The sequence below is a fragment of the Elephantulus edwardii genome, unplaced genomic scaffold, assembly GCF_000299155.1.
Source record: "Elephantulus edwardii isolate Elephantulus edwardi_28Jun2011 unplaced genomic scaffold, EleEdw1.0 scaffold00052, whole genome shotgun sequence".
In the NCBI taxonomy this organism is placed as follows: Eukaryota; Metazoa; Chordata; class Mammalia; order Macroscelidea; family Macroscelididae; genus Elephantulus; species Elephantulus edwardii.
In genome coordinates this window covers 17,445,574-17,471,583 of record NW_006399802.1, presented here as the reverse complement: position 1 = coordinate 17,471,583, position 26,010 = coordinate 17,445,574, and the positions used below count along the sequence as shown (strand labels likewise).

The following is a 26,010-nucleotide window of genomic DNA, read 5'->3' as shown; positions in this document are numbered from 1 at the left end:
ATACAAAGGGAGCTCTGGTAGCATAGTTGCAGGAAACTGCACTGCAGTCCCAAAGGCATGCAGTTCTTCAAGGCCACCAGCTCTTTTGCTGGAGAAGGATGGGCAGTCTCCTCCCATTCAGTTAACTGCCTCTGAAAACCCACTGGAGGATCAGCTATAGGTTGGGCTCCAACTTGACGGTACACAACAATAACAAACACATATACAATAGCATCCTTACTGCTCAACCAGGAAAAGAAAAGTCTTGCTATAACTATCATATGGATGGAGTTTGAAGACATTGTACTGGGTGAAATAAGTACATTACAAAAAGCAAATATTGTTGACCTTACTTAAATGAAAGGATAAGAAAATGCAAGTGTATGGAGGCCAGAATTTATTTAATAACAGCCAGAAGCAACGGAGAAGAGAAAAGGAGGAGTCATTGCTTATGGAGGACTGAGTTTTGGTTTATAATAATGGGGGAAATCTCTATTTTATTTTTGTTTGTCCCTTTGATTTGCTTATCATCTTTGTCTCTTTACATAATTGTTGGAAATCTCTCCTAGTTGGCCACCCTGGTTTAGTTTTCTATAATTCTTTTCTTTAAATCAATTTACTTTATCTGCTGGTGGGTGCTTTGGCAATCACAAAATAAAACTTACCTTCTCTGGAACACTGGAAGCTTTGTCATGGTTGCTAGAGAAAAAACAGCCAAACATTTGTTTCAATTAACTCTTTCCCCTCTTGATTTGCCCTCTGCAAAACACCCAGTTGATGTTATTGTTGTTGTTATGTGCCGTCGAGTCATTTGAGACTCATAGCGACACTATGTACAACAGCCCTAAACCCTGCTCTATCCTGTGCCAATCGCATTGCCCCTGACACACCCATCCCAATTACCCCAGTCACTGAATCAATCCATCTCATAGAGGGTCTTCCCCTCCTGCGCTGTCCCTCCACCCTACCCAAGGACCTGTCTCTCCTTACAACATGCCCCTCTCCAAGGACCTGTCTCTCCTTACAACATGTCCAAAGTATGTCAGACAAAGCCTCAGAATCCTTGCCTCCAAGGAGTAGCCTGGTTTAACTTGGCAGTCCATGGAACATTCAATACTCTTCTCCAGCACCACAGTTCAAAGGCACCAGTTTTCCTTCTATCCTCCCTAGTCATTGTCCAACTCTCTGATGCATAACAAGTGATTTCAAAAACCATGGCCTGTATCAGGCAGACCTTAGTCTCCAGAGAGACACTGTTGCTCCTGAGTACTTTAGAGAGGTCCCTAACCGCAGACTTTCCCATCGCAATACGTTTTTTTATTTCCTGGCTGCTGGTGCCAACAGTGTTGACCATGGAGCCAAGCAAACTGAAGCTATGAACAATCTCAATCTCTTCGCCATCCATCCTGATGCTACCGATCGGTCCAGTGGTGGGAATTTTTGTCTTCTTGACATTGAGCCTCAATCCATATTGAGGCTGCAGTCCTTGACCCTCTGCAGTAAGTGCATGAGGTCCTTCTCAGTTTCAGCGAGCAGGGTTGTGTCATCTGCATACCGTAGATTGTTGATAGATCTTCCACCAATCCTAACCCCACGCTTCTCCTCATAGAGCCCAGCCTCTCGGATAATCTGCTCTGCATACAGGTTGAAAAGGTATGGAGATAGGACACATCCCTGGCATACACCCTTCCCAATTTTGAACCATTCAGTGTTGCCCTGCTCTGTTCTGACAACTGCCTCTTGGTCCAAGTATAGGTTTCGCATTAGCACGATTAAATGTTCTGGGATTCCCATTTTTCTCAGAGTCAGCCACAGTTGATAACCTGTCTCAAATTAACTCACTTTTCTTAGCTCATCCTAAGACTTACTCTTACCCTTCAATAATCTAGAATAAAATGTGGTTAGTTAATATAATTTACTCCTATGAAATATGACCAAATAGGGAAAAGTGAGCAATATGTTTACAAAATAAGATAAATCAGCACATGGAAGGAATTGTCCTTTATAACTGATGTGTCCCTGGAATCTTTCTCTCAACAGCTGGGTTCTTTATGTGAATGGCAAGGAAAGGATAACAGACTGCCCCTCAGTGAATGATGGCAAATGGCACCATATTGGAATCACTTGGACAAGTGCTGGTGGAGCTTGGAAAGTATATATCGATGGGAAATTATCAGATGGTGGCTCTGGCCTCTCTGTTGATTCAGCCATACCTGGTATGTCTTAGCAAACTGAATATAGTTCTGTGAGACTCTGGAGATGGTGGTCTGTAGATAGACCAAGAATGCTCCTTTTTGTTGTCCTTGATTTTAGACAAAGATCAACAGTTATATGTCACATTTACCTTCCTCTGATTATCCAGATTCTGAATTATCAGAAGCTCTTTCCTAAGCCAGCTACATGATTTTCTGTAGAAGAGACACCTTCTACACGTGTGCTGAGACTACCAGGAAACATGCTGAACTAACAATAGAAAGTACTGAAATGTCTTCTAGGGAGCAGGTTAACTGCTGCTGTCTTAGTTTTGCTTGGGGTTTGAGTTTTTGCTGTTGTTGGATTGAGATGAGTTTTCTTGTTCTCAGTTATACACCTGAAGTGCTCCTAATGGTAATACATTTTTTTCTCTGCTGCATTAAAATAGAACTCACATTCTTCTTCAAATAAACATTCAGAGAGTTTTAATTTGAAGGTGCGCAAAAGTTCTAGCCAAGCAGGGTTTTCAGCATTGTACATAATCATATGTTTGCTCGATGTGGATACGGAAGGATATAGGATATCATTTTACTTTTTTCTCATTGATTTAGAATATTTTTAAATGGTATTTTAATGAAAGTAGATTAATCAAACAAGATTGAACAAAAACACTTATTAATATGTTCTGGAAATAAATTAGATTAAATTATTAACAAATATACTTATGAATATTGCATTGTTGGCTAAGAAATAAGAGAACAAAGGGTTGTTACTGAAGGATAATTTCTCAGAGAAAAGTAGGCAAAATGAGCATATCTATTTTGCATAACAAAATATTATATGCATATATATAGTTTTACAGTTAAATATTAATACATTCAAAATAATATTCTAAATACGAGCTATTTCTTAAGTTGCTATAGAAAACATTGAATTTGTCCTTGCAGATAAATTATGTAGTCAATTCCAATAATTTCACTTTTTAATAATTAATACATTTATAGTGGCCATGCTTATATTGTTACCATTTTAGTATTAACAATCAGTGTTTCTCATTTTTCTTCTCTGACTCTTTCTCACTCTTCAGGTGGTGGTGCTTTAGTTCTTGGGCAAGAGCAAGACAAAAAAGGAGAAGGATTCAGTCCGGCAGAGTCTTTTGTGGGCTCCATAAGCCAGCTCAACCTCTGGGACTATGTCCTGTCTCCACAGCAGGTCAATTCCATTTTCAGTGTATGACAGTAATGAGATGCAAAGGTACAAACCTAGAACAAATGTGAACAGCCTAATGATACCATATCTTATTGTAAAGTCTTGGTTTCCACAATTTCACACCAGTGTCGTCGGATGGAATGGTCAGGGAGTGAGCCAGGCAGAAGCTTTCTGCAATAGCTTTTAGTGAAGCCCTCTTTCATGTCTGAGTGACTTCTTAAGTTTTATTAGAAATGAATATTTTGTAAAGTCAGAAGTATGGGCAGTCTCCTCTCATGTAATTAACTGCCTCTGAAAACCCACTGGACAGTTAGCTGTCGGTTAGTTCCATCTCAGTGGGACACAACAACAACAACAGCAACATATTCTTTTAAAGATAGAATCCATCATAGGGAAAAAAGCACTTGAAATCCCACTGAGTAAATTTAGGCTGGCTGAAGATCATAAATACATAGCTAGCAACAGAGGAGTTAGTGATTTAATACAGTCTGGAGTCAACCAGCCCGAGTCTACCATTAATATGCCATGGTGATTTTGAACAAGTTACGGAGTCTCTCTAGACTTCAGTTTAATTATCAATGAAAGAGAAATAAATACAACTGCACTGCAGGATTTTTCACATAATTGAACAAAACCTTGCATGTATATCTCATGGTATGACTTAGAAGTCCCCGGATGATGCGTAAAAAGTGAAACACTCAACCACTAGCTGAAAAGCTGATGGTTCAGACTCAGTTAGAGGCATCTTGACAGCCAGTCTGGTGATGTGCTTCTGAAAGGCCAAAGGCCTTGAAACTTGTTTGGGGCAGTTCTCCTCTGCGCGCTCGGATATCTATGGATCACAATCTTACTCAGCAGCACCCAGCAATAACGTGGCCTGGCACGGAGTAAGCCCCTGATAAAGGTTTAGTTGTGGTTAACTCACTTACTCAAAACTTATCACCACCAAGTCAGAACAGACTCAGAACTGACCTTCTGGTGAGTTTTTCAAGGCTGTAAATTACCCATCTTTCTCCTGTGGAGCTGCTAGCTGATTCAAACCACCAGAGAGAATCAACCTTTGAGTTAGTAAAGCAACTCCCTATCGAGTAGCAAAAATTCTCTAAGCCTCTGTTTTCTGAACTGTACGCCAGTGGTAAACTAGCCAATGTACAGGGGAAGTGCTACATTGTCTAACAAATTGTAGTTCTTTAGACAAAATGATTGCCTATGTGTAGGTTTCCACATTTCTGGCAACAGTGGCCTAGTAGGAAAATAATTGGAACAAGGTTGTGGAGAAAGGAAGAGAGAAGAACTTTCTAGTCACCTATGAAACCATACCATATAAAAAACCTATAATCCCTCATCCTCAGAACATTCATTGATGTTTCCTACAAGACTAAGTTAAAAGGTAAGGGAGCTCTGGTGGTCAGGTGGTGAGAAGCTGCATTGCAAAAGCACAAAGTTCTAATCCACTGGCTGTTCCTCAGGAGAAGGATGGACAATCTCCTCAAAACCTCCTGGAAGGTCAGCTACAACAAAAAGTTAAAATAAGGAAGCCCTGGTGGCCTCGTATTAAGGAGCTGCACTGCCAACTGGAAACACGCCATTTAAATTCACCATCTGTTCCACAGGACAAAGATGGACAGTGGCCTTTCCTGCAGTTCAATTTACTGCCACTGATAACCTGCTAGAGAGTCAGCTGTGAATCGGTTCTGATTCGACAATAAACCACAACAAACATCAAGTTAAGATAAGGGAGCTCTGGTGGTCTAGTACCTGGGTAGAGTCATGCTGCCAAATCCCAATTGATGGTGACTCTCTGGTTTGAATCTCTCAGGGCTCCTGGGGAGAGAAAGGGGCAATCTCCTCTCTTGGGATTTAGGACCTCTGAAAACCCACTGGGGGGTCAACCATGAGTCAATTCCAGCTTGAGGGCAATAAGTGAGTGAATATGAAGTTAAGAATAACTACTTCTGTGAAACAAATAAGCCCCCTAAACATGTTTTCTTCAACTTTCAGGTGAAAGCACTGGCTACCTCATGCCCGGAGGAACTCACTAAAGGAAATGTATTAGCCTGGCCGGATTTCCTGTCGGGAATTGTAGGGAAAGTGAAGATTGATTCCAAGAGCATATTCTGTTCTGGTTAGAATTTCCTTTTTTTCCCCCCATAAACTTTGCCAGCTCTGGCCTAACTTCTGCTTTTTTTTAATCAGAAAGCAACAATTCAAAATTTACTGTGACTCCAACAGTGTGTGCCTGTCAGGCTGCTGCTTACAGGGGCCACTGTTAGCTCTGTCCTTCCCTGCACGCATCTAAACAAGGGGGAGAGGACAGCTGCAAGCTGCTGTAGCTCGTTCTTACCCTCCCATCACCTAAGTACCTTCTGTACAGCTGGATACACAGTAATTAGAAATTTGGACAAAGGTAGAGTAAGATTGGGAAAGGGGATGGAATGAGCAATAAAGTTAATTTTTAAAATATCTGCTAAATTCCAGTGCTCCTGTATGAGAGGGGCCGCTGTTAGCTCTGTCCTTTCCTGCACCCATCTAAACAAGTGTGAGAGAGCAGTCCTAGGCCATGGAGGGAGGAAAGTAATGAGTGTTAAAATCTGCACCCTGGATAGGCAAACTCTTAAGTGATCAAAGCTGTCTCAAATAAATATAGTGAAACTAGTTTCTGAAAGGTATCCTAGAATCTGTGAATGTCATCTCTGAATATCCCATGGACTGCCAAAAGAACTAGTATCTTGGAAATATCTTGGAAAAGGGGCAGCCGGAGTGCTCTTTGGAGGCAGGCATGGCAAAACTTGGTCTCTAATGCTTTGGACATGTTGCTGGGAGAAGCTGTTCCTTAGAAAGCGATCCCATGGTAAGAAAGGTCGAGGGTCAGTGAAAGAAGAAGAAGCCCAGAGAGATGGACTGACACAGTGCCTGCAGCAATGGGCTCAATCAAGTGTATCAGAGAGTAAGGATGGCCCAGGATAGGACGGTGTTCAGACCTGCTGTCCATAGGGCTGCTATGAGTGGTACTTGACTCAGCGGCACCTAACGACAACAAAGAGCATCTCATTAATATTATTAAAATATTGACAGCATTTCCCATAAATCACCAGATTTTTGCTGAAAGAAGGAAAGCTGTTTGTTAAGAAAGAAAAAAAAAAGTACCCTATGTGATCTTGTTTTCCTATCAGTAGTTCTTGTTATGTGCTGTTGAGTCACCTGCTGCTCATAGTGATCCTATGTACGACAGCCCTAAGCCCTGCTCTATCCTGTGCCAATCTTACTGTCTCTGATACAGCCACCCCATTACCCCAGTCACTGAATCAATCCATCTCATCCAGGGTCTTCCTTACCTGCACTGTCCCTCCACACTCCCAAGCATGACATCACTCTACAAGGACCAGTCCCTCCTTGCAACATGTCCAAAGTATGTTAGACGAAGCTTCAGAATCCTTGCCTCCAAGGAGCAGCCTAGTTTAGCCCTCTCCAGGATGAACCTGTTTGTTCTCCTAGCAGTCCATGGTATGTTCAATACTCTTCTCCAGCACCACAGCTCAAAGACATCAACTCTCTTTCTATCAGCCCTAGTCATTGTCCAGCTTTCCAGTGCATAGCAAGTAATTGCAAAGACCATAGCCTGTATCAGGCACACTTCAGTCTTCAGACTGACATCATTGTTCTTCAGTATTTTGGAGAGGTCTCTGATAGCATACTTTCCCAGTGCAATTTGTCTTTTAATATCCTGGCTGCTGGTACCAAGAGGAGTGTTGACTGTGGAGCCAAGCAAACTGAAGCTGTTAACAGGAGCTCTCAAATGCTAGTGAGAAATAAGACTTGAAAACTCTAACTGCGTGGCAGTGCCACCATGTTTCTGACAAGTCACCTGTTTCCTTTGACCTCAGATTGCCCACCTTTGGAAGGAGCAGTACCTCATTTGCGAACACTCTCAGCAGACTTAAAGCCAGGCTCCAGAGTCAGCCTGTTCTGCGATCCAGGCTTCCAGCTGATCGGGAACCCTGTGCAGTCCTGCCTGAACCAAGGACAGTGGACACAACCCCTTCCTCACTGTGAACGTGAGCAACCTTTGTCTGAAGTCTTTTCAGTGGCTCTTGAAAAATAGTGCAATCATAAGAACATTGTTCAGGAAAGCTAGATAAGAACTAGGTGCTTTATGCTAACAAATAGAGCAAATGTTCTTTGACAGCTTTGTCTATGTAATTAATTGTGCTGGTCAACATGAGGCAGAAGAGTAAATGAAGACCAAAGATCCTGAAAGGTAGCTGTGCATGCACACAGGTGGGATGTGAGGGAAGGATAGACTGTGAGCTGGAGGCCTGCAGGAGCATGGCTCATCTCTACATGGGAAATAAGAAAGAGATCGCCTCTGGTGTATTTATTCATTTGTTCATTCAACAATTTTTCCCTTTTTTAAATTATACTTCATCCATGTCCATTTTTTCCCCACTCCCTCCCTCTTCCCACTGAACTCTTTTGCCTCGTGCTTTCCCCCCACCCCACCCTAAGCCCCCCTGAGTCCTTTGTATGTCCATGAAGATCTCATTGGTTAACCTTCTGTTTTTACAGTAATGGCCCTCTGTAGTATTTGTTCTTATGCACCTGAGTTAGTTCACTCAGCATAATGCTCTCAAGCTTCTCATGTTATTTAGAATTTTTCAAAATTGTTGCTCCTGAGTGCTGCATAGTATTCCATCATGTGAATTTACCAGTTTCTCAGTCCCTTCATTTGTTGATGGACATCTGGGCTGTTTCCCTGTTCTCACTGTAGTGAATAATGCTGCTATGAACATCAGTGTACAAATTTCCATTTGTATCTCAGTTCTGTTTTCCTTGGAATATATTACTAGCAGTGGTACAGCTGGGTCATATGGAATCTCTATATTCAGCAGTTTGACAAAATGCCAAGGTGTCTTCCAGAGTCGTTGTACTATTTTACAATCTCACCAATAGTGTATGAGAAATCCAGTCTCTTCACATCCTCTCCAACATTTGTTGCTTGCTGTCCTTCACTCAGCAACTTTTTAAGTACCCAACACCAGTGGTCTACTGGCAAGAAGCTGCACTGCGATTCCGGAGGCACCTAGTTTGAATCCACCAGCTGCTCTGCAGAAGAAGGTTGGGCAGTCTCCTCCCAAGCAATGAACTGTCTTTGAAAACTGGCCAGAGGGTCAGCTATGTGTTGGTCCTGACTCGATGGTACACAACAACAAGTGCTAGCTCTGATCTAAGTTCTGGAGGGAGACCAATTAGGAAAAATAAGCTGTGTTCCTATAGAGTTTGCATTCTTGTTGGAGAGATAGAAGATAAACATGTAAATACAATATTACTTGCTCATAATAAATGATGGTAACAAGGACTGTGTAAGAGCTGTGGAGAAACTTAAGTCAGAATAGAGGAATACAAATAGAGAAATACAAAACTGCTGTTTCTGAAAGGGCAGATAGTGACGTTTCTCCATGAGACTTAAAACCATCCAGCATATCAATTTTTTTTTATAAATTCCATCTAGCAAGGAAGGAAATTTTGACTGATTCATTGCAATAACATCAGTGTAATGTTTCTGTACATTGAAAAAATTGCCTCCTTAAATGAACTCCTAGTAAAATATGAACATAATGTCCTTAGATTTTATTCCTAATGATCTTCACCTTGGTCCCACTCCAGGCATTCGCTGTGGGGTGCCACCCTCTTTGGAGAATGGCTTCTATTCAGCTGAGGACTTCCACGCTGGCAGCACAGTGACCTACCAGTGTAACAGTGGCTACTATTTGTTGGGTGACTCAAGAATGTTCTGTACAGATAACGGGAGCTGGAATGGCATCTCACCATCATGCCTCGGTGAGTTAACATTTATCAATTTCTCATTGGGCTTATTCTCACTCTGTAGGTGACAATCACCTCAAATCTATTTATGACCCAAAATTCCTAGAATTTTGCGGTCTTTCTTTGATATCTTTATCTTTTTACTCCACTAAATTCTGGAAAACCCTTGGTGACAAAGCCACTGTGCAAATATGTCATAGAAAGCTTTTAAAAATTGACCAAGCTCTACATCTGTGTGCCAATAAACCTCCTATCCTTTTATTTAAGAAAAAAAATTGACCAAGCTCAAATAGTAACACTAAATCTATAATAAACTAGGAAAACAATAGGTGTCTGTCTGATTTGATTTTGGTTATTTTTTTGTTGTTGAGTTTTGTGATAGATTTTATTTTTGTGAAATTTAATAAATCCCTTTGGTTTTTTCAATCATCCATAGCCAATAATTTCCATTAATTGATACAATTAATTTAATGTATTGCCTAAGCTAAACGTTCTTGTATATTCCTATTTCATTTATCCACATTCTGTATTTTTTTCTCACTCCACTCTACTCCCAGTTAAATCATAGTGTATGTCCTATCCCAGCCCAGATTATTGATTGTAGTACACATAATGTCTGATCATCCTCTTTGGTAAAGAATAAAAAAATAGAATTTTTTAACTATATAGTATAAGTACCTAGAATGTACTTATGACCTTTATATTTAAATATATAAAGTGTTTCAGTTAAATGACATATAATGATTTTAAACCAAAACCAAATGGTTTTATTAAAGAAAAATATATTGACATGAGTATTTGTAAATGGTCTTTTTTCTTTTTTATCATACTGCTTTTTTTACTGTTATATGAGTGAAGGTTTGTTGTTTTGAACTGACCCATAGCTGACCCTCCAGAGGGTTTTCAGAGGCGGTTAATTGCATGGGAGGAAATTGCCCATCTTTCTCCTGTGGAGCAGCTGATGAAGTCAAGCTGCATGCCTTCAGGATTACAGCACAGTTTCTTACCAGTCGGCACCCAAGTGAAGGTTTATAAAGAAAATTATTTTGTCACTCAACTATTCTTACACATTTTGCTCAGCACTATTCAGCACCCACAACAAATTGCACATTTCCCACTTCCTTTAATTCTGACTTCCATAAATCCTTTTCTGGTGATATCTTCCTTTCCTTTAGTGATAATGTGCTTAGTGCCTTCCTTTTCATTTGTCTTGATTGCCTGTTACTTATTTACTAATTTTTACTCCTCATTCCCTCCCTTGCCATCCCTGGTGACCACCCAAGAATGATTCCATGTTTAAATTTTTCCTTAGTGTTTTTGTAACAGTGGCCTTATGGCATAATAATCCTTTGTGACTGACTTATTTCATTTTGCATTATGGCCGCTAGATGCATCCTTGCTTTGCAGTGTTTCATGATTCCTTTGTTGTTTTCACACACTTCATTGTGTGAATGTACATCATTGTTTTAGCCACTCTTCTGTTAATGGACACTTGAGTTGTTTCCATTTCTTTGCTGTTGTCAGTTATGTTGCAGTGAACATTGCTGTGCATAACAACATGAGTTTTATGTCATAGCTCTTCTTATTTGGGACATATGCCTAATAGTAGGATTGCTGAATCAAATAGGAATTCAGTCCCAACTTCCTAAGGAAGCACTCAACTAATTTCCATGGTAGTTTCACCACCTTCTTTTCCCATAAGCAGTGTAGGAGAATTCCAATTTCTCCACATCCTTGTCTTTATTTTTTGTTTTCTGTCTTGTTGATCTTTGCTATTGTAGCTGGGATGAGATGATATCTCATTGTTGATTTGATTTGCATCACTCTAAGAGTTAATGATCTTGATTATTTCTTCATGTGTTTGTTGACCATCTGAAATACTGCATGTTTTTATGTATGTGAAGTTCATGCCCTTTGTCAATTTTGTAACTAACTGGGTTATTTGTCTTTTCCTTGTTGAGATGTAGTTTTCTATACACTTCAGAGATTAGTCTATTGGAAGATCTATCATTGCCAAATATTTCTCCCAGTTTTTAGGTTCTGTTTCTTACTCTTTTAGAGGAATCTTCTCTTGCATCTAAGAATTTAATTTTTAGGAGATCTCAGTCATCTAGTTTATTATCTGCTGATTTTGCATTTTTAGTTATAACTTACACTCTCTTTATGTCATAGCTTAGGACTTCTAGATTTTCCCCAGTGTTTTCTTTGATGAACATTGGAATTTTAGGCAGACTCTTGATTCTCCTTGAGTTACTTTTGTACGTTGTGTAAGGTATAGATTTTAAGTTTTTGCAAATAAATATCTAGTTTTGCCAACATCATTTTTTAAAGAGGCTGTCTTCCATTGTTGTTGTGTACCGAGAGTTGGAACCGACCCACAGCTGAGCCTCCAGCAGGTTTTCAGAGACAGTTAATCCCACGGGAGCATTGTATGCCCTTCCATTTATGCAGGTCTGTCTTATTTCTTATGTAGTGTTTGTGGTTTTCTTTGTATAAGTCTTTTGTATCTCTGACTAGATTGTTCTGTAAATTTAATCTTTTGGATGGGGGTTGTAAATGGTGTTCTTTCACTTATTTTGGTCTTCATTTTAGATGTTGATGAATGTGCAGTTGGATCAGATTGTAGTGAGCATGCATCTTGTCTGAATACAAATGGTTCCTATATATGTTCCTGCACCCCGCCATACACAGGAGATGGTAAAACATGTGCAGGTAACTATAGATTTATAACTGGGAATTTCTGTTTCTGTCTTTTTATTCAAGTATATTGTAAATGTATGTTATTTAAAACTAAGATAATATTTTCTACTTCAAAGAGCATCCAGAAGGGTAGTGAAGATAGGTATCTTATAAAGGCATTACTGAGGAGTAATGATGTCAGTTTGATGACTGAGGTGCGTCTGATTCAGGCCATGGTCTTTCTGATCACTTGCTGTGCATCTGAGACCTGGACAATGAATAAGGATGACAGAAGAATAATTGATACCTTTGAGCTGTGGTGTTGGAGAAGAGCACTGAACATCCTATGGGGTCCCAAAAGAAAAACAAATATGTCTTGGCGATGGTGCTGCCAGAATTTCATGAACTCTTCACTTCCTGTACGCAGAAGGGATCAATCCTATGGAAGAGATATCATGCTGGAAAGATGGAGGGTCAGAAGAAGAAAGGAAGACCTTCCACAAGATGAATTGGCACTGTGGCTGTAACAATGGCCTTGAACATGGAGGAGAGCCTGAGGATGGTGCACAATAGGGCAAGGTTTAGATTGGTGGTTTATAGATTGAGTTGAAGCTGACTCAACAGCACCTAATAACCACAATACTAAAAGAATACTAATTGTCTAAAGAAACTGCTGGTGAAATTATAGACCCCAAAGGCTGTTCTCGTGAAGGCTCAGCAGGAAAAGAGAATCATTCTCATACCAGAGACAGCAAAGATGAAGGGAAGCAGCACCAGAGAAACAGCAGCAGCAGTAGAACCAGGAGCTCTGCACAGAACAAGAGACCAACACAAGACAGCGTGGATACCAAGCCGTGGAGGAAGAGGAAGCAGTGTCTTCTGTCACTCTAATAGAATGGGATGCATTTCAGCATTTGTCAGGGGAGCTGGGTGCTTCCAGGCTGAGGCATACTTTGGGGTGGGATGCCTCTGGGCATTTATCAATAGAGCTAATGCATTTTGTCATATTTGTCAGAGAAGGGCAGAAGCTGAGCTGGCTTTTTTAAGAGACCATAGAGTATAGGAAGCAGAGCTGCCTCAATTTCAAAGAATATGATAACTTTAAGGTCTCAAAATATAAGACTATGCCTTCTGCAGTTCCTAAAGGCAGTATTACAGTTTGCTAGGGTATAAAGGGCTGTATCGTTGCCAGTTTAGTTATCAATGTGAGGTCACCTTTAAGCCGCCTAAACAAAGCTAAAGAGGTAAGGTTGTCATGCCCAAGGCAGATGGAAGAATGGGGATGATTTGACCCTGGAGCTTGGATCACCACTTCCACTAGGAAAATGGCCCACTCAAAGCCAAGGAAGCAGAGTTCTACTTGTGGGCCTCCACCCTGAGCATACTCTAGCCAAAACCCCGAGTCTGTGTGGCAGGACCACTCCCTGGATGGTCTCAGAATGGAGGATTCATTTCAAACTTTGGATCACATGCCTTTGGAGTTGCAGTGCAACCCCCCTTACCAACCTTCTGGTCCCCAGAGCTCTTTTTTGTGAGGATATGGTAAGATGAAAGTGTTTTGTATGTGACAAGGACATGAATTTTGGAGGAGCTGAAGGGCAGATGTAATGGTATGATGAAAAAGTTATGTAATAATCCCTAATGATGTATTTAGCCAAAAAGTTGAAAAAGGATTAGGAATGAAATACAACACAATTTCATCTCATTACAGCCTTAAATCCAATGTAAAGGGAGTTCCCTAGGACATAATACCTTCTCTCTAACTAGAGCTAATAGGAGAAGAAAGCAAACCAAGAAGGGGAAGTACCAGGAAATAATAATCAGGAGTGGAGTGCTTTGGGCCCAGGCCTCTGCAGTAGCGGTCTCCTTGACACCAGAGCTAGGATATAGGGAAATCTCCAAAGAACACTAAACCTGCAGATGCTGAAAGTAACAAAGACTTTCCTTCATAACCAACAGAGATAAAATAGGCCTTTCCCTGGAGCTGGCACCCTGAATTTAGTCTTCTAGCCTCCTAAGCGATAAGAACTTCTATCACCTAGCCCATATTTTTCTATACCTAGAAACCTATGCCTAGACCAGGAGGCTATTGTGTGAACAGAGCAAGGAAACACAAATGATAGTTTAAAATTAAGAAAGGAGATCATCAGGGCTATATTCTCTCTATATATACCTATTCTATCGATATGCTGAACAAATTATTTGAAAAGCTGGACTCTGTGGACTCTTTGAAGAGTAATGTGGCATCAAGATCAGAGGAAAACTCATCAATCACCTGTGTTATGCAAATGACACAACCTTGCTTGCTGAAAGTGAGGAGAACTTGAAGCACTTGTTGCAGAAGATCAAAGAATACAGCTTCAATATGGATTACATCTCAATGTCAAGAAAACAAAGATTCTTACCACTGAACCAATAGGCAACATTATGGATGGAGAAGAGATTTAAATTGTCAGTGGCTTCATCTTACTTGGATCCACAATTAATACCCTTGGTAGCAGCAGTCAGGAAATCAGGAGATGTATTGCATTGGGAAAGTCTGCAGCTAGAGACCTCTTCAAATTATTGAAGTGTAATGATGTTGGTTTGAGGATTATGGTGAGTCTGATTCAAGTCATGGTCTTTCCAAGCACTTGCTATGCATCTGAGAGCTAGACAATGAATAAGGTATTCAGAAGAAGAATTGGTGCCTTTGGGGTGTGCTATTGCACTGAACATCCATGGATAGCCAAATGAACAAACAAATACGTCTTAGAGAAGGTGCAGCCAGAACGTTCTTTGGAGGCAGGGATGATGAGATGTGGTCTCGCATACTCAGGGCATGTTGCTGGAAGGGGCTATTCCTCAGAAAGGGACATGATGCTGGGCAGGATGGACGGTTAGCGAAGGAGAGGAAGACCCTCGACCAGGTGGATTGATACGGTGGCTGCTGCAGTGAGCTGTAATGTGTCAGGAAGTGTGAGGATGGCACAGGACAGAAGAGAGTTCAGATCTGTTGTTCATAGGGTCACCATGGGTCGTGTTCAACTCGATGACACCTAACAACAACAGCAAGCTGTAAGAGAATAAACTTCTGTTTATTAGTCATTCACTTGTGGTAGTTCTATGGCAGCAGCACTAGATAACCAAGCCACTCCACTGAGTTACCACTTGGCAGGACCACTGTGTCCCCAGTGAACAGTACCTTAATGGACAGAGAAATTTTGTACATTTTTGTTTCTTATTGTTATTTCAAAATATTGTCATTATTTAAAAAAAACAAAACACAACCCAAAGCCATTGCCATAGAGTCAGACTGCCTCATAGCCAACCCTCCAGCAGGTTTTCAGAGACTGCAAGTTGTATGAGAGGAGATTACCTACCTTTCTTCCTCTAAGTAGCTTGTGGATTCACCTACCTTTGAATTGGTAGCATAACTCCTTACCCATTAGGCTACAAAGCTTCCATTAGAGTATCCATCAGATGATCATCTGGCTCAGTAATCAATGTGACAAAAGACTTTATCTATCTTTTTCCTTCAAAAGTTTTTCCTATTATTTGACCTGTTAACTAACTGGAGGGGTGTATTATTGCTGTCAGACTTTGTCTTATCAGATGAAAGCCACTTATTATCCTCCCAACACTTTGTATCTTTTGAGAACCTGTAAAATGTAAGGCCCCAGAGACTCCAGAAAATGGTCACACATCTGGTGACATTTATATAGTCGGTGCTGAAGTCACATTTTCTTGTGAGCAAGGCTACCAGTTGATGGGCGTGACGAAAATCACATGTCTGGAGTCTGGAGAATGGAATCATCTGGTGCCGTCCTGTGAAGGTATGTTTCCACAATTCTCCATGTTTATTGTGTTTGATAAGTGAACATATACAAAATTTTGTATCATTGTTTTTTTCCCCTTTTAAACCCAAACGTTACTTTCATGTCTAAACATAGCAAGAAAACATGTAGGTGCTCTTTGAGGTTCAGATAGGTTTGTCTTCACTAACAAATGCAATGCTTTTGCTTTTTCTTCTTTCCAGCTGTTTTTTGTGGGACGCCTGCTATTCCAGAAAATGGTGGCTTTGAGGGATCATCATTTACTTACGGCAGTAAAGTGACATACAGGTAAATGTTCAAGCCCTGTAATAGAAGTTAATGACATGCTAGTAATGATAGAATGCTGAGAAGAAGAATAAATCCAGACAATATTTTTCATTAACCTAGATTTAACTGAATTATGTGTAAGGTGAGGAGATAAATAAACTTCAGTAGTCTAATGGTAATTACACCTGTTGCTGTTAATTGGTGACCCTCAACAAATCGGATTTACGTTCTGCACCAGGCTGTCCTTGGAGAGGGACATCATGCTTGGGAGGGTGGAGGGACGGCGCAGGAGGGGAAGGCCCTCTATGAGGTGGATTGATTCAGTGACTGGGGTACTCGGGACAGGTTTGTCAGAGGCAGTGCGATTGGCACAGGATAGAGCAGGGTTTAGGGCTGTTGTACATCGGGTCGCTATGAGTCACAAACAACTCGACGGCACATAACAACAACAACAACCAGGCTCACAATCTCCGCTGTGTGTGAGCCCCTTGTTCCAGTCAGCCATGTGTCAGTCTATCTTACTGAGAGTCATCCTCTTTTCACTGACTTGCTACTTTCCCAAATGTGATGTCTTTATGCAGGCACTTGGCCCCTCCAAGCAATGCTCCCAAAGCATGCGAGACTAAGTTGCTACATCTTTGCTTCTAAAAATTACTCTGGCTGCACTTCTTCTAAGTCAGATTTATTTGTTCTTTTGGCAATCCACAGTATATTGAATCTTTTTCACAACCCTACAATTTAGACCTCCATCTTCCTTACGTATTGTCCACCTTTCACATGCATATGAAGCCACTGAAAATGTCATGGCTTCGGTTTATCCCATTTTAGTCTTTAAACTGATGTCTTTACTCTTTAGCACTTTGAAGATGTCCTTGGCATTAGACTTGCCCAGTGCACCCAGGGAAGCAGCAGTCTAGAAGGTTCCATCTGGAATCTATAAAGCTACGGCCAAGTAACCTGTTATTGGCCCCAACACTCCCTTGAGGCACCTTGAGAAAAGATGACACTGAGGGCTGGTGTTCTTGCTAATGAATACTCCTTGTGAGAAACTAGGGTGTTGGTTTTCTTCAAACTCAATGATGTCTTCTAATTGGAGGAGATGAGATCACCTCCAACCAAAGAAAATTCTCTTTGAAACTCTCAACCTATGGCACAAACTGGTGACAAGTAAAATCCTTAAATATGCCATTCTGTTTATCACCTCACAAATTCCAGGGAGGAAGATACACAACTTCAAACTTGGAAAAATTTAAGCACTTTCAGGAATAGGTGTTTTGTTTTTTTTGAAAAAAAAAAAAGGAGGAGGAGGAAAGGAAAAGAGAAGAACAAACAGAATCCTTCCTACATATTCTCAGTGTCTCAGAGAGGGGTGGCATAGCTAAAATTATCTGATTAAATAAAATTCTGTCATTTGTTTCTATCTTCTTTAGGTGTGATAAAGGATATACTCTGATGGGTGATGAGGAATCCTCCTGCCTTGCAAGCGGTTCTTGGAGTCATTCTCCACCTGTGTGTGAACTGGTGAAGTGTTCCAGTCCTGAAAGCATAAATAATGGAAACTATATTTTGAGTGGGCTTACCTACCTTTCTCAGGCAACATATTCGTGTGAGAGAGGATACAGGTAAGATCCACAAACAAGCTTTCTCCAGTACCTTAATCTTTATTACTTATACAACAGGTTTCATTTGTACATGACCTTCCAAATCTAATACGTATACCCAAATCTGAAGGATATTGTCAAGTATGGAATCTTCCTGAAGCCTGTGACAAGGAAAAAAAAATTTCCCATCTAACTTGGTTTCATTAACCATGCTTTTATCAAAATTACCCAAATATAAATTTTACAACTTTAACTCTTTATTAAGGAATCATTAACTTTAGAGACATTTCTCTTTTGTTGTGAAAAATGCCATTGTAATACTGGGTAAAACTCACTGAATATGCATATTTTATAAAGTGTTGGTTCACCTGCCATAAACACTCAGGCTTTAAGTATGACAGTGAACAGTACCTACTTTTGTGATGGATTAAAAACTATTAAAAGTTACGAAAAACGTGTCAAGTTGAGGGACCTAGGAATTTGATAGAGTAAGAGATTTATCTGACGCATTGTATAAGTAAATGTGGGAGGGGGAAATGTTTTCAACCCACGGGACAGCAGAGTCAGGCTGATCAGATAGCAGCAGCATGATCTGACTTGAACAGAGTAATGTCATTCTTCCTGTAGCTTACAGGGCCCTTCAATCATTGAATGCACAGCATCAGGCCACTGGGATCCAGCGCCACCTACCTGTCATCTTGTCGTCTGTGGAGAGCCTCCTGCCATCAAAGATGCTGTCACCACTGGAAGTAACTTCACTTTTGGAAACACTGTCACTTACGCTTGCAAGGAAGGGTGAGTAACAGGGAAGCCAGCAGAGGGAGCCCAGGGAGCGGGATGAAGGCAGCAGAAATTAGGCGTTCATGGGCTGGCCCCACTGGCAGGAAGTTAAATATTCTGATCACTACAGAGAGGCTATATGCTCTCTTCTCCTAACAGCAGAAAAAGAACATGTTCTCTTGTGGAAACAGTATTTTCTTGGAATAAGCATAATGTATCAAATCAGTGGGCACTGGGCAATGCATTGGAAAGTACATATGGTTGAGTATTATGGTTAGCACAGGAATCCAGAATTAAGGTTGCACAGAGAAGTGTACTCAGGGTGGGGGGTGGGGGGGAAAGGAGGGGGAATTGTATACTAATGAAGGAATCTTTTTTTTCTTTTTCTTTTCGGAGAGGGGAGCGAACTGGTGGGGAGGGGTGGGCAGGGAGAAAAGTGCGGCAATGAATGAGTGGAAATCCAAAACCTCTGTAAATGTCTATTAAAATTAATAAAAAATAAAAAAAGACAGTACACTACTCCTAAAGGTGCTTTTAAAAGCCTATTTAAAGGAGGCATTTAATGATTTATTCTTGGAAAAAAATTTAAGTCTCACAAAAGCATGGCATTTTCAAAAATACAATGAAAAGATCCAAGTTTTGTTACTCTCTCTTTTTTTATTATTATTATTCATTTTAATGAACATTTACAGAGATTTTGGATTTCCATTCATTCATTGTTGCACTTTTCTCCCTGCCCACCCCCGTCCCACCCCCCAGTTCGCTCTTCTGTTTGGAAAGTAAAAGAAAAATTCCTTCACTGGTATACAATCCCCCCACACCCCCTAACCCCTACCCCGAGTATACTCCACTCTGCAACCTTCATTCTGGACTCTTGTGATAATCATAATGCCCTATAATATATTGCTTTTAGACTGTTCTCTCCCTCATCCATTTCAATGCAGTATACATAATTTATCCAGTTTTTCCCATTCTTACCCCAACCCTGATGTCAGTCCCATTCTACAGCAGTGGCACTATGCTGTGTTTGTCCTCTGTGACTGAGATATTTCACTCAGCATAATGTCCTCGAGGGTCACCCATTTTGTGTTCCTGTCTCTAGATCTCATGTAATTCAGGGAGGCCTGGTGGTGTTGTCAGCAGGGAGTCGTGCTGCTCACCCAGCGGTGACCCACCAGCTCTGAGGGAGAGAGATGGGCAGTCTCCTCCTCCTGTGTGATTCACAGCCTCCACAGACCCACTGGACGGTCAGCTATTGTTACAGCTGCGGAAGTCAGAAGACCTGGACCCCCTGCTCAGCAGGCAGCCCCCTAAAGAATTAGTGAGATGCCATCTAATAGGTAAAATGAAGTAGGAAAGACATAGTGAAGAGTGAGCAAGGTGGCAAGTCTGTGTAAGCCCAGGCACTAGAGCAGGCTGCTCCTTGCAAATAAGGACACCCTTTGCTGAACGGAACTCAAGTTGTTCTTTGAGGGGACATTGCAGGGGAACATTCTGGCATTGCCTGGTTAAGCTTAAGATCCACAGATGATGATTCCACATCCAGGCCTTTCATTGTTCTTTCCTAGGACTCTGTCTGTTTCAGGGGTGGGATTGGTCGATCAGAGGTTCCAGTCAGAGGTGCTTGATTGATCAGCGTTTGAGGCAGGGATGTGCTTGCTTGATGACAAGTTACATTCAGAGATGTGGTTGGTGATTAGAAGTTTGAGCCAGAGGTGTGGTTAGTAGTCAGGCGTTCTAGGCAGGGGCCCACGATTCATCTGATTCAGCCTGATTTCCTTCTCTATCCAGACTGCCTAACACTTATGTTAGTATTGCTGTGATTTGTGTTTGGAATGGACTCGTAACTGACACTCCACTCAGAAGATGTAAATTGCACAGAAAAAAAAGCCTGTCTTTCTCCTGTTGAGCAAGCTGGTGGACTCAAACTGTCTGTCTGTGAGTTGGCAGTCCAACTCCTTGCTATTAGGTCACCAGAGTTCCCTAGCACTTTGAGTCATTTCAGTGTAGATGGGTGTGAGTGTTTCTCGCATTCAATTCAGAGATAAAAGGTTTAAAACTAGGAAGCAGATAATAGATTGCTTTCACTCATGATTCTCATGACAATGTCCCGGAAGTTTGGACTGGTTTGAGGTGTCATCAACAGCAGTAAAAAATATTGAGGAAGATTAAATCCAAAAGACAAGCAATCTACGTTTCATTGTTTTTATCATGATCCTTCAATAAACAGCCTCGTCAGTAATTGCACTTTCACATTCCAGATGTATTACAGTTGCCTTGCACACATTTGGACAAAAATATATTTATGGGCAGCAGAGAGGGTTGTTTTCTGGTTTGTGTCTAAAACTTAAATGTAAGTTCTGTCCTTCCGTTAACTGTGACCTTAGGAAAATGGTGTCAGCTCTCTGTGCCTTGATTTTTCCCTATGTAAAAAAAAAGTTTTAAGTTATAATACATTTATTAGTTGTAAAAATTTCTTTTTATTTTTTCTTTTACTTAACTATTTTTGTGTGTGTGTGTGTGCCGTCAAATCAGATCTGACTGATACAGGAGGAGATTGTCTCTCCTTCCAGCAGAGTATCTGGTGGATTTGAACCTGCTCACCTCTGGGATTGCAGTGCAGCTTCTTGCCACTAGACCACCAGAGCTCCCTTGTAAAATTATTTTTTATAATACTCTCGGAGTTATTGTGAGGAATCGGATAAATTGTATGTCCTAACCAAAAAAAAAAAAAAAAAAAAGACTCCGTAAACACAGATGTTATCACCAATAGTCCCTCCCACTAATACAGGACTGCCAGCAGGTGGCGCCAATATCTTCTTGCAAGTAAATAAATAATTGCTTATCAAGCCAAAAGCTGATCTGGTGACGTAGGGGTGAGGAGCCGCGCTGCCAGCCCAAAGGCAGGCGCTTCCCGTCCACCAGCTGCTCCACAAGAGAAAGATGGGCAGCCTCCTCCCACGTGAATTTTAGCCTCTGAAAAATCCCTGGAAGGTCAGCTATGATGAGCAGGTTCCAACTCAACGGCAATAAGTTTTCCATTTTTTATGCAAATTTGACCTGCCAAGTCCATAAAATTCCTGCGCTAGGGATCGTCAAGTGTCTTCCCAAGTCAGTCAAGTGGTCATCTGTTTCCCAGTTATGTTGACATACTTACATGTGTGCTCCTTTGGTGAGAAACTCGGCCAGTAGAAAGGGTTAAATTGATATCCTAAAATGAAATTGCTATCCTGAAATTTTAATCAAATTTTATCCTTCTTATTCTTCTCAGATATAAACTTCTAAACGTAATTGCTTGTTATGCTAAGATGAAAAATCTTTGATCCTTGTCGTTAATGCAAAACAAAATTAATTACCAATGCAGATTTATGGATTTTATTGTCCTTATTAAGTTGCAGCTTGTTAAATACATAATATGCTGCTCTTTTAAGATTCTTCTAAAAAGAGAAGAGCTAATAACTGACTCGAGAGCTCGCTCATAAAGCTTCCCAGGCACATATCATTAGCAGACTTCCACTCAGTGTGTGAATTAAATCAGTGAAAATTAACATCTGAACATCAATCTGCCCATTTTCAGAGGATCTTTAGTTATTATTCTGGAAACATGCAAATATATTCCATCCATGACTTTCTAAATGTGGGCCTCACTGCATCACTACAATACTCAGGGACCATCATCCCTTGCAATTAATACCTTTTGTAGCTTGATCGTCTACATATGTACCCATGATGCCTCTTGAATGACAATACAGAAATGTAATTAAATATTCCAGTATCTGAAAATTGCATCAATTCCAGTTTTTCCTGCTTAGTTGCCAACATTTATAGGTCTTATCTCACCAACTGTACACAACTTTTCATTTTTTAAGTGCTTTTTAAATACAATAAGTTTCCCTAGAAGTTTTTTATATGTCAGAGCGCTGATATAATGAAATAGTGCAACAATTTGATTACAGATCATGTATACCTCTGTTTATCTAATGACTAGTGACTATTTTTGTTTGGTTTTTTTTCCATTTGGAAAATATTTTCTTTAGTATCTTCACACACTGATATATTTTTAAAAGATAATTAGGAAACCTCTTCATTGAATATCATCAGAACCAACCAACCCAACTCATTGCCATCCAGTCTTAGCCAGCTCATAGAGGACCCTCTATCAGGTTTTCAGAAAATGTAAGCTGTATGGAAGGAGAGTTCTCCCTCAGAGCCTCTGGTGGATTCGAACTGTGAAAGAGGCACCACCTTTATGTAATGGTGCAACTCCCTACATACTACCCTTGGATTGGTATCTAGTCTGATGTACTAACTTGGCACTCTCAAAATCACAGAATAGAAATTTTACTCCTCACCTCCTTACCAGCCTTGCATACAATGACAGCTTGGACCCTAGGTGCTCTTACAAACGGATCCTGATAGTCAGTTGGGAGGTTTCGACAAGCAATCCCATTCTCATTACCTAGCTCTATGACTTAAAAGTGATTTTTCACTCTAGGTAGAATGGCTCTAGAAGGGGTTGTGGTACTAGGGATATTGTAGCTAATGTTAGATGGATCTTAGTTGAAAGCAAGGAATACCAGAGGAATGTATAACTGTGTTTCATTGATTATGCAAAGGCGTTTGACTGTGTGGATCATAACAAACTGTGGCTGACTCTGAGAAGAATGGGAATCCCAGAACACTTGATTGTGCTAATAGAAACCTATACTTGGACCAAGAGGCAGTCATCAGAATGGAGCAAGGGAACACTGCATGGTTCAAAATTGGGAAGGGCGTACCCCAGGGATGTGTCCTGCCTCCCTCCATACCTTTTCAACCTGTATGCAGATTATCCAGGAGGCTGGGCTCTATGAGGAGAAATGTGGGGTCAGGATTGGCGGAAGATGTATCAACAATCTGTGTTAGACAGATAGCACAACCCTGCTTGCTGAAGCTGAGGAGAACCTGTAGCACTTGCTGCAGAGTGTCAAAGACCGCAGCCTCCAATATGGATTGAGGCTTAATGTCAAGAAGACAAAGATTCTCACCACTGGACCAATTGGCAGCATCAGAATGGATGGTGAAGAGATTGAGATTGTTCACAGCTTTAGTTTGCTTGGCTCCACAGTGAACTCTCTCAACACCAGTAACCAGGAAATTAAAAGGCATATTGCGATGGGAAAGTCTGCTGTTAGCGACCTCTCCAAAGTACTGAAGAGCAATGGTGTCTCTCTGGAGACTAAGGTGCATCTGATACAGGCTATGGTCTTCGCAATCACTTGTTATGCATCAGAGAGTTGGACAGTGACTAAGAAGGAGAATTGATACCTTTAAGCTGTGGTGCTGGAGAAGAGTGTTGAGGGTACCATGGACTGCTAGGAAAATAAAGAGATTCATCCTGGAAAGGGTTAAACTGGGCAGCTCCTTGGAGGCAAGGATTCTGAGGCTCCGTCTAACATACTTTGGACATGTTGTAAGGAAAGACTGGTCCTTGGAGAGGGACATCATGCTTGGTAGGGTGGAGGGACAGCGTAGGAAGGGAAGGCCCTCTATGAGGTGGATTGACTCAGTGACTGGGTAATCAGGATGGGTGTGTCAGAGACAGTGCGATTGGCACAGGACAGAACAGAGTTTAGGGCTGTTGTACATAGGGTCACTATAAGTCCCAATCTACTCAATGGCACATAACAACAACAACCACAAGGTATAATGCCCTGTTAAGGCAAGCTTGTGGCTTTCAAAATAAAGTGTAGAGAAACAAATGTTTCATCCAGCCCATTCTCAAACCTTTTTCACAAGAGGGTATGATCTCAAGTAAACTTACTACCCACAGTTATTCTTCTTTAAATCTATCTCGATATATCTGTAGCCTTTATAAATTTCTTATCCCTAGAGCTCAGTGTACAATAGCACATCCGTATTAGGCTATGGCTACTCCAACAGGTAGACTGAGTGCTCTTTGGAGACAAAGATGAAAAGCTCCATCTCTCATACTTTGGACATCTTGGAGAGGCTGTTCTTTGGAAAAGGGTATCATCATGCTTCAAAAGATGAAGGGTCAGCAAAAGAGAAGACCCCAATGAGGACTGGCACAGTAACTGCAGCATTAGCGCGAGTGTGTCAGAAGTTTTGAGGATGGCACAGGACAGGACAGGGTTCAGGCGTTTTGTTCTCTGAGGTCGCTGTGAGTCGTACTCACCGTGATGGCACCTAACAACAGCAACAGCTCCAACGTGGAATTTTATTTTATTTTATTTTATTTTTACACCAAGTCTAATATGAACAAAGCATGGACAGCCAAGAGAACCAACATGTCTGTCTTGGTGAGGGTGAAGCCAGGCTGCTCTTTGGAGGCAAGGATTTTGAAATTCCATCTCATATACTTTAGTCATGTTGACAGGAGGTACTGGTCCTTGGAGTAGGACATCAAGATTGGAAGGGTGGAGGGACAGCGCAGGAGAGGAAGATGCCAGATGAGCTGGATTGACAACAGCGACTGGGGTCATGGGGGCAGGTGTATAGGAAACGGTAAGATTGGCTCAGGACAGGGCCAAGTTCAGAGCTCCTGTGTACAGGGTCGCTGTGAGACTTCAGAGGCACACAGCAACAACAATGCTTTAAAGATAAGGCATTTATTTTGTTCCTCTACTTCCTTTAAAGATTAATGAGTTTCTAGAAGTGCAAGAACCCTTTTAAGTGTCTCACTATCATCTTCCTGAACTTTACATTAAGTGAACCTCCAAAGCCCTTCACATTTGCTGCCTCTAAGCTTGTTGTACCAGTTGAGCAATTTTTCTTTATTATCTATATACAAGGCCTTCTGTTTTATCTTCATTAAAATAAGGTCAGAAGCATTGAATTGGCCCGTAAAAGTTCTTGCTCAATCCCATACGAAGCTGTTGTTTAAAAACCTACAGGGCTGAGGACAGAGTTCTGTGGCATTCTTGACAGGTGAAATGCCCAACTAGCATACCTCTGGGAACCAGTCCTCTGGTTTATCCAGTTAGTAAGCCACTTAAATACTTTTTGGCTCTAGTGGCATTATATCCTCCAAGATTTTGTGGGGGACCTTGTTAAATGTAATGCTGAAAACCATTTGGGTTCATTTATACCTGCCACATGTTAACACATCTTCTGTCACCAGAAGGAGTCCTGGTGGCACAAAGGTTAACACATGATTGTTTTTTTTTTCTCCAGACAAGTGTAAAGTTTATTAACATCTTTCTTAAAAAAGAACCAACCAGAAAACCGCTGAGTGTATTTCCTTATTTACACATTCTATTGGGAGAGGTATAATTTTAATCATTTCCAATAATCACAGAAGTTTACTTTCCCCCTAGAAATACCAGTCTTTCACTCTCTGTGTGAAAGATTATTGAAAACATTATGTAACTGCACCATTTAGAAGTAAATACATTAAAAATATTTCTTAAAAGGGTAATTACTACATAAATGCATTTTCACAAAATTAACTCTGTGATTAGCACAATTTGTTTCCTTAGAAAATCTGGCCAAAAAAAAAAGCACAAAGAGGAGCAACACATAAGTATGTCTTCATAGGTGGGCATGCTCCCAAGCTAGTGTGGGGAAAGCTTGGCTTAGGGTTTCCAGAGCTTTAAGAGGCCGTCTTCACTGTAGGTAGCAATCAGGTTCTGATGAGGATGATGGGCAATACCAATCACATC

General features: G+C 40.9%; 1 protein-coding gene and 1 pseudogene across 1 annotated transcript in view; one reads left to right on the top strand and one right to left on the bottom strand.

The window, feature by feature from the left end:
• The window catches only part of SVEP1 (sushi, von Willebrand factor type A, EGF and pentraxin domain containing 1), a 212,502-nt gene that overhangs the window by 145,033 nt on the left and 41,459 nt on the right, over positions 1 to 26,010 (top strand). Inside the window, exons 27-36 of the mRNA XM_006886929.1 lie at positions 2,020 to 2,195; positions 3,260 to 3,384; positions 5,383 to 5,506; positions 7,266 to 7,436; positions 9,046 to 9,219; positions 11,797 to 11,916; positions 15,522 to 15,698; positions 15,902 to 15,986; positions 17,396 to 17,587; positions 18,194 to 18,361. Coding sequence (XP_006886991.1) covers positions 2,020 to 2,195; positions 3,260 to 3,384; positions 5,383 to 5,506; positions 7,266 to 7,436; positions 9,046 to 9,219; positions 11,797 to 11,916; positions 15,522 to 15,698; positions 15,902 to 15,986; positions 17,396 to 17,587; positions 18,194 to 18,361 — 1,512 coding nt within the window. The remainder of the gene's footprint in view (positions 1 to 2,019; positions 2,196 to 3,259; positions 3,385 to 5,382; positions 5,507 to 7,265; positions 7,437 to 9,045; positions 9,220 to 11,796; positions 11,917 to 15,521; positions 15,699 to 15,901; positions 15,987 to 17,395; positions 17,588 to 18,193; positions 18,362 to 26,010) is intronic.
• Positions 25,924 to 26,010, bottom strand: part of LOC102849465 — a 1,544-nt pseudogene continuing 1,457 nt past the window's right edge.